General features: G+C 46.6%; 1 protein-coding gene across 4 annotated transcripts; it reads right to left on the bottom strand.

Annotated features, from left to right (window-relative positions):
* Positions 1 to 420: 420 nt before the first annotated feature.
* On the bottom strand, positions 421 to 3,749 carry irx2a (iroquois homeobox 2a). 4 transcript variants are annotated; one of them, XM_028980107.1, is made up of 5 exons: positions 3,033 to 3,747; positions 1,966 to 2,371; positions 1,390 to 1,872; positions 1,236 to 1,305; positions 421 to 1,076 (listed from the first exon to the last, which is right to left on the bottom strand). In XM_028980107.1, the coding sequence occupies exons 1-4, from the start codon at positions 3,246 to 3,248 to the stop codon at positions 1,256 to 1,258; spliced, it is 1,155 nt and encodes a 384-aa protein (XP_028835940.1). In that variant the 5' UTR covers positions 3,249 to 3,747; the 3' UTR covers positions 421 to 1,076; positions 1,236 to 1,255. The 4 variants fall into 4 exon arrangements, 2 of the variants coding, with proteins under 2 accessions (XP_028835940.1, XP_028835939.1); XR_003749784.1 differs by having other exon boundaries at positions 421 to 750; positions 844 to 1,872; positions 3,033 to 3,749; XR_003749783.1 differs by having other exon boundaries at positions 1,236 to 1,872; positions 3,033 to 3,749.
* Between the last annotated feature and the right edge of the window lie 4,089 nt (positions 3,750 to 7,838).

The raw sequence follows: 7,838 nt of genomic DNA, 5'->3' as shown, positions 1-7,838 counted from the left end.
CCCAAAGTTTCCCGTGAGGCAACGCGCGCCGAGATTCCGTCGTGAAAAACGCCGAGGCTTTCAGGTAACGACGCACAACAGCAACAGCAACAATAATAATTATTATTATTCTAACAATAATGGATGAAGTCTGAAAGCTGCCATGTGCGTTTAAACTCCCGGGAGGCGGCAGATTTTACGGATCGTTCTCCAGTAATGAAGCTCGCCACGCACGCCGTCTTCTGGGATGAAGTAACGGTCCCGCTCCGCCGCCGTATTCATCACGGTGAAAAATAGCCGAGGCTCCGCTAACCAGCAGCTCCGGCCGATTCAAGCCACGTTTTTTTATTCGCTTTTATTAATGGCCTCTTTAAAATAAAAAAAAAATAAATAAATAAAAAAACACCCTTCTCCGGTCGAATAATGAATCGCAAATTTCTCCGCATTTTGCAAATTTTATTTACAATCAAAGATATAAATTAGTAAATATTACTGTTAACAACACTGTTTAACGTTCAGCGATTTAAATAAAAACAGTCATAATTTATTTATTTACAAACAATATTCCGTTTCAGCTGCAATACAACTTGCAATCAATTATAAACCTTCGGCATTGCTTAAAAAAATAAATATCAAATTTTATCTCCTATTTTGCTCAAGTTAATTTCCCAGTGTCCTACAGTATATATCATGTACAGTCGCACTGAGCGGGCCGGGGAGGGCGGGGCTCGAATTCGTCATCCGTCGGTGGCAATGAAACAAAAGAGCGTCCTGAGAAATGATGATTTAAAAAAAAAAATAAATAAAATAATAATAATAATATTAATAATAATAATAAATCACAGGCAGCGGGCTTTTACATACATCATCGAGAGATGACGCGAGGTCCCTGTCCCGCCACCGTGGGATGGGGGGGGGGCGACTAAAAGACTAGAGAAGTCTGAAGACTAGAGAAGGGCGCTGCTGAAGGGCGCTGCTGTCCTGGTCGCTACCGCGGTGCAGGATGGGAGCCAGAAAAAAAAAAAATTTTTTTTTTAAAAACCGAATGAGGAAAGTCATGGCTTGTTCGCTTTATTCATAGCAATTGTGACACCTACCTGTGGACCAAGGAAATAAAAGTCGCATCAGTACAATAATAATAATAATAGTAGTAGTGATAATAATTACAGCAGGGCTCTGTGTAATAATTTGACATGATCTGACGCTGTTATTAGATATGATCATATTTCCCGCCCGCGCTCTGGGGAACAACTTACTTGAACGCTCCTCCTTATTTCTAACTCGCGAGGTAAGAGTGGGCTCCTACTGTGCATACGTCGGCGGCCTCTGTGGAGAATACACATCCGCAGGTTTACACGCCGCTCGTGGAAATGAACGCGGTGACGGCGTGCGCGTGTGTGCGTCGCGTACCTTTACCGGCCTGGGCGTGGGCGTGGGCGTGGGCGAGGCGGAAGTGCTGCTCGCCGTGGTTTGGCTTGTTCCTGTGCGGCCCGGGGCCCGGCGCGGCTCCCTCCTTGGCGCCGTAGCGCAAAATCCCCTGTCCCTGCAGCGGCCCGGCCAGGCCGCCGTAGTTGGCGTAGCCGCCGTAGAAGGCGGACGTGTAGTAGAGCGGGCGGTACGCGGCGCTGCTGGCGGCCGGGCTGGGGCTCCGCTGCTTGGGCTCCGACGTGGCGATCTCGGCCAGCGACCACAGCTTGGGCTTGGCCGCGGGGCCCGGCGCGGCCGCCGGTATTCCTGTCCGGGGCGGCGGCGGCGGCGGCGACGCGACGGGCCGCGGGGACGCGCCTCGCCCCCCGGGGTCGTCCGCGCGCTTGTCCTTGGCGCCGGACTTCTCCACGTCCGAGTCCGCGGAGCACGAGTGGTCAGTCAGATGATCCACGTGCAAACTGATGCCTGGAAGAAGGAACGCAAATAAATGCACGTGTTGCGTGTCCCGTTATGAGGAATCATATTAGTAATATTAGTAGTAATTTACTGTCACTGCACCTTCGTCCTCGGCCGACGTCTCGCTGCTGTCCAGGTGCTTGTCCGCCTGCTCGGACTTCTTGTCGCCGTCGCCGTCGTCCTCGTCCTCGTCCTCGCTCTTGTTGCGCGGCGCCCACGTCATCTTGTTCTCCTTCTTCAGCCTCCGCCTGGCGTTGGCGAACCACGTGGAGACCTGCGTGAGGGTCATCTTGGTGATGATGGCCAGCATGATCTTCTCGCCCTTGGTGGGGTACGGGTTCTTGCGGTGCTCCTGCAGCCAGGCCTTCAGCGTGGCCGTGGCGTCGCGGGTGGCGTTTTTGCGGTACGCCGGGTCGTTGAGCTGGTACCCCGGGTACCCCGGACTCCCGTACGGGTGGTAGCTCAGCGTTCCCGGCATGCCTGTGGTGTGGGAGTCGTACGGTGAACCCTTACAACCACAGCAACAAGGGGAAAAAAGAGAATACAATCATTTTAATACATTGATCAAAGTTTATTTACCAGAACTACTAAATACACACAATACTCTAAATTAGTACTAAATCAGGTTAATTTAAATATCCAAATATCGGCTATCAAGCAGTAAAAGTGTAGATAATCGATATCGGTGAACCTGGACGTTCTGTTTTTTTTTTTTTTTTTTTTTTTGGGGGGGGGGGGGGGGGGGGGGGGGGGTGGTAGGTAGGTAACGGTGTGTGTGTGTTGGGGGGGGGGGGGGGGGGGGTGTTTGTCTGCCTTAGCATCTCTCACCGCGCCGCGGAATTACAAATCCAATTAGCCAAAGCGGTGGATATGGACCCCCTTTTCCCCGCACCCCCCACGCTGCTTTAAGTGCCATGTCATTAGCGTCATAATTAATCTGCTCGCGTTCTAATTGCGCTTATTCGACCGAGCGCGAGCCCCGGTGGCTCGAGTCCACCGACGTCCGCCGCGGAACCGGCGCCGCGTCTCCCCGGCTCGTTTTTCACCATTTAAGCGGCTGTCAGTGCGCAACAGAGGCCTGGCGTTCACCCCCAATCCCCCTCACACACACCCCCAAATTCCACCTTTAAATAAAAGCCCGAAGTGCGCACGGAAGGAGGAGAAGTTACCAGGTAGGACGGGAAGGCCGTGGTCGGCTCGCTCGGGTAGGGCAGCGGGCTGCCGAAGCCGGCCGATCCGGTGTAGGGGCTGAAGGCGGAGCCAGAAGACGACCTCACCAGCTCCTCGCTCCTGGGGGCCGCCAGCGCCGAAGCCCCGTACGCCGGGCACGAGTAGAGAGCCAGGGAGCCCGGGGGCTGGTAGAGGTAACCCTGAGGATACGACATCGGCGCTCGGTAAACGTCCGTTCCTCTCTGGCGCGAGGAACCACCAAAAAAAAAAAAAAAGAGGAGGAAGATGTTTTAAAAAAAAAAGGGAAGAGGGGTGGGGAGAAGAGGGGTGGGGGGTGAAGGTGAGTAAAAGTTGCGTCTCGGGGATCAGCGCATCTACGCGGAACGCGCGCCGGGCTGCGCGGAGGCAGCGGCTCGGTCCCCCGGCGGAGCGGCGGAGTGCGGAGCGGCGGGACGGAAGCGGGCGAGTTTCTGCGCGCGCGGGGTGGGGGGGGGTGGGGGACGGGCGCCGTCACTCGAGCTCATCTGAATATTTCGTCCCCGCCTCCGCCACAAACTCCGCGGCGCGCTCCCGTACGCCGGGGTTACGCGCGCCTTTACGCGCCGCGAGTAACCGACGACGCACGCGTGGGTTTGTTGGACGCGCGGGGGGAAAAAAGTTCGTCTCTCCGCGTAATTGGGGTGGCGTGGGGCGGGGCGTGGCGTGGCGTGGCGTGGCGTGGCGCGGCCGGTGGGGGGTGTCGCTCTCCTGTCCCGCGTCCCAAATTGATCTGCGCTAATCACGGGCTTTTTATGCGGGTGAAGAACAAGAAATATATCAATTAAATCTTCATGGGTATTTAAGAAAAAAGAAAACACACACACACACACACACACACACACATTAAAACCGGAACGGTCATGTAATGAGGTTTATAGCGTGTTTTCGGTCCCGGCGTTTGCACTTTTCTCTTAGTAGGAAAATGCAGGCCATTAAGTTTGAGAAGCGCGTTCGAGGTAAACTGCCAAAGGTCCGAATAAAAGGCAACAGGTAAATGGCCTCCCACTTATACATACGTTTAAATGCACCTTAAATGCATAACTTTGCAAAATGAACTCAGATTAAACTATTTCAATCAGACAATGTAACGGGATCTTAGATTGGATAGTAAAGTAAGAAAAGTATCAGTGCAATTAACATCCACAAAAAAAAAAAACATAAATACGATAATAAAAGCAACAATATATACTATTCTATATAAAACCAGTCCTAATAATAACGTTGGTATGGAGTGTTTCGAGGCTCCACTTCGCACGGTAGGGGGCGGCAGCCGCGTGTCCGGATGGAGGGGACAGCTCCTGTCGCGGCCTCGGGGCTCCGGATCAGTCAAGTGTCGCGATACCGCTCAGTTCATCGACGCCTGCGGGGAGTAAAGACAAATGATTCATTAGCATAATCAGTTTTAGTTACATTTCATCATTCATTAAATTAAAAATGTAATTTAGTGTCAGCGCCTGTTTTATGATAATACATGCTGGTGTTTTTAAAGCAGATTGTGTTCAATATAATGTTTTTTATTTTTTTATTTTTCGTATTGTAGCGTTCAATAGACGTATTAATATTCATATGTCTATTTCACAAACATTGCAAAAACGATTTCTTATACGATTTGTTTTTATTATCACATGCACGAGCAACATGAATTCATACCTTCAAATCCGAATTTCAGTTCGAAAAATGTTTATATGTTTCAAATTAAATAAAAATATTAAATTCTGTCATGATTACCTATTGTCAAACTGTCATAATAGTTTCCATATTATTTTGTGTATGCATTGTTTATAATGTAAATGATATGTAATAATGCCATTATAATTTAAATGAATTTTGTTATAGTAATTTCTCACATCATGCCATTATATCTGTCATTTACTTCAATAAAACTGCAGAATTAATTATTTAAAGAGAAACAGGGTAGTTTGTTTTAGGAACAGTCTGTCTGTGAAGGATTAGAGAGGAAAGTGGCAATGAGGGACATGGCTGTCAATACTAATAAATGCAAAACAGACTATTCCCACAATCAGTGCCAAATAGAAAAATACAGTTCACTGTTCATACCTTCTGCTCTCAGACATCAATAAAAATATTCTTTGCATAGAAAATGTATTTCCACTTTGTTGCCACTTAGATACAGATGCTGTCATGTTATAATATCTGTATGGCATCTAAACAGAGGGAACAAAGGGATAAAGAGAGGTCCTTCAAAAACGTACATTTGCAAACAGGTCTTAAGAATTCTTAAAAAAGGAGGAAAATACACTGATGGATATGTGTGTCAAGCTCTTTTAATCTCGTCCCAATATTTAGTTCTATGTCCTAATACAATAGGTCAATAAAATATATAAAAAATAAACTATTATGGCAATTTGGCTTATGGAAGTAATTGCTGTTGTTTTTCTGATATACCAAGCAAACAAATCTTGGTTTGATTCGGCGTTAATAGTCCTGCAGACACAATAGTATTGACTGGAAAAACACAAATGATCCATTTAAATTAAAACATTTCCTTGAGTATCTTTTTTTTTTATTATTAATGTGACTTCAGAATATTTTACCAAAAATAAAATTAAAAAAATCTAATGTAATCAAGAATGCAATTAGGAAGTAATAGAAATGTTTCCTTTTTTTGCATAATTGGTTAAGTGTAAATGTAATTTCATAGAATAGTACAGCGCTTGAAAGATATTTCAGCACTCAGTGAGGAGCATCCGGAGCATCCCCCTCCATTGTGTGCACTAGTTTCCAGGAGGGCTTAATGTATAATTCTGCAATACTTTTGAAGCCCACCAGCCAGCCCTTCCAGGAAGAAAACAGTGCCTGGGAGGCTGTGCTGTCTGATTGAAGCCTTCACACCGATGAAAACAGCTAGTTTAGTCAAACATCTCTATCTCCACCCACAACACATAACTAATTGTGTTCCCAGAGGCACCTGGTCAGAGGTGGGGAAGAGGTAACTTCAAACCAGGATTTCGGTGGTGTTCCTCGCAGCATCGCTAATTCATTGGTTTATTCATAATCGGCCACCAGATATTAGCTAGGAAACACGCAATTTAAGTGGAACACTTAAATAGATCGCAAAATACACAGGATTAGTGAGTAATTTCATGCAAATAAAATGCACATGACTCCTCCCAATCCTTAATACAGAAAAGAAAGAAAGAGGGCAAGAGAGAGAAAGAGAGAGAGAGAGAGAGAGAGAGAGAGAGCGATCAAACAGATGCACAGGCACAGAGCAGCACAAAAAAAAAAAAAAAAAAAGCTATGGGTAACATGTCATGCCCCAGAAAAAAAAAATTAAATACAGTTACTTTAGCCTTATTTTAGAACATTAAACCATAAATGTCCTTTCAACACAGAGAAATAATATTTAAGTTATTTTCCTTGTTCTCGTGAGAGCGGTTTAAGCGTATACACAGTCCCACATGGTTTCCGGAGGGAAACGCGGCCCTCTCTGGTCTAGCCTTCGGGGAGAGGTAGAGTGCCGACAGCCGTCAACTTGCCTGTTTGGCATGGGCACCACTGCCAGGCTCCTAATCAGCAAGCATCCATGTGGTTGGCAGCGGAGGGAGTTTCAAATCATTCATTTGCCCCAGAGTAAAAAACCTTAAGCCCTATCACTTTGTAAAAGCGTGTACCTTACGGCGTGTGGAGCACTGGGCCCTCTGATGTACTGTGAAGTGGAACCATGTTTTTTCTTTCTCTCTCTTAAACACACACAGACGCTCGCCTGCACACACACACACACACACACACACACACACTGAAACACAATAATGTTTATGTTCCTTCTGTCGGCTTAGAATAACTACTGGAATTTGCTTTACGTTGCTGAAAAGGTTATGGCTGTTGAATGAGCTGTGTAAGAAAAAGGAAATCGCATGAATGCCAGATGAAGATTTTAATGATCAAAAAAAGAATAAATGGTGCTTAAAAACTGAACACGACAACATTTTAAAAGATGGCGGCAGTCAGTTTAAGCAGCGAGCATAGCATCAGCCATTTAAATAAATGAACAAGGTGTGAGTCTGAGGCACACACACACACACACACACACACACACACACAGAATCTAGGTTCACAAGGTTTCGATCCTGAACACAGGTACCAGGTGTCGTGTCACTACTGCCAGGATATTTCCATACAATGATGATTAGGTGATCATCTTTAGACAATGTAAATTTGCGGCATAGTTTTGTTTCAGTGCAACATAACCATTTTAAATTGTTTGGAATCTGCAGATCACTAGTGTGTTGACAGAGCGGGCCTACAAATAAACTTACAAATAAAATGGAGGACACACTAAGATATTAAGAGAAAATAGAAATTGGTCCAGAATGGCGGAATTGAATATTAGGTTATTAATACAGAATAAAAGAAGTGGCAAGCATCAAAATGTGTAAGTGGATGTTAATAGATCATGAGGCGACCTATGAAGTATGAAGGCGCGGTTGAATAGACTTCGTGGTGTGCAGCCGGTTGGAGTTTTGGGTTTATGCTGTTGAACAGCTCTGGTGGCTGGTTTGTGTGGTGTAACCCGGCCTCCATTACACCAGGGTTGTTATGGGCCGTCGTTAGAGCAGTCGTCTTCCTTTGGCTGCTCCCATCAGGGGTTGTCACAGTAGCTCAATCGATCTGGCATACTTGGTTTGGCAAAAGTTTTCACCGGATGCTCTTCCTGACGCAGCCCTCCCCGTTTACCCAGGCTTGAGAGTGACACCAAGAAACACATGGTCACATTCTTCTTCAATGCCATCAAATTCCCTTTC

Source organism: Denticeps clupeoides, chromosome 5 (genome assembly GCF_900700375.1).
Source record: "Denticeps clupeoides chromosome 5, fDenClu1.1, whole genome shotgun sequence".
In the NCBI taxonomy this organism is placed as follows: domain Eukaryota; kingdom Metazoa; phylum Chordata; class Actinopteri; order Clupeiformes; family Denticipitidae; genus Denticeps; species Denticeps clupeoides.
This window is presented reverse-complemented; position numbering and strand designations above follow the sequence as displayed.

Excerpts from the sequence above, each read along its gene's own strand:
- irx2a (XM_028980106.1), bottom strand. The coding sequence starts at position 3,248 with ATGTCGTATCCTCAGGGTTACCTCTACCAGCCCCCGGGCTCCCTGGCT. Across the intron at positions 2,372-3,032 it reads CGGCCTTCCCGTCCTACCTG|GGTTCACCGTACGACTCCCA; the intron begins GTAACTTCTCCT and ends TGTGGTTGTAAG. Across the intron at positions 1,873-1,965 it reads GACGTCGGCCGAGGACGAAG|GCATCAGTTTGCACGTGGAT; the intron begins GTGCAGTGACAG and ends TCCTTCTTCCAG.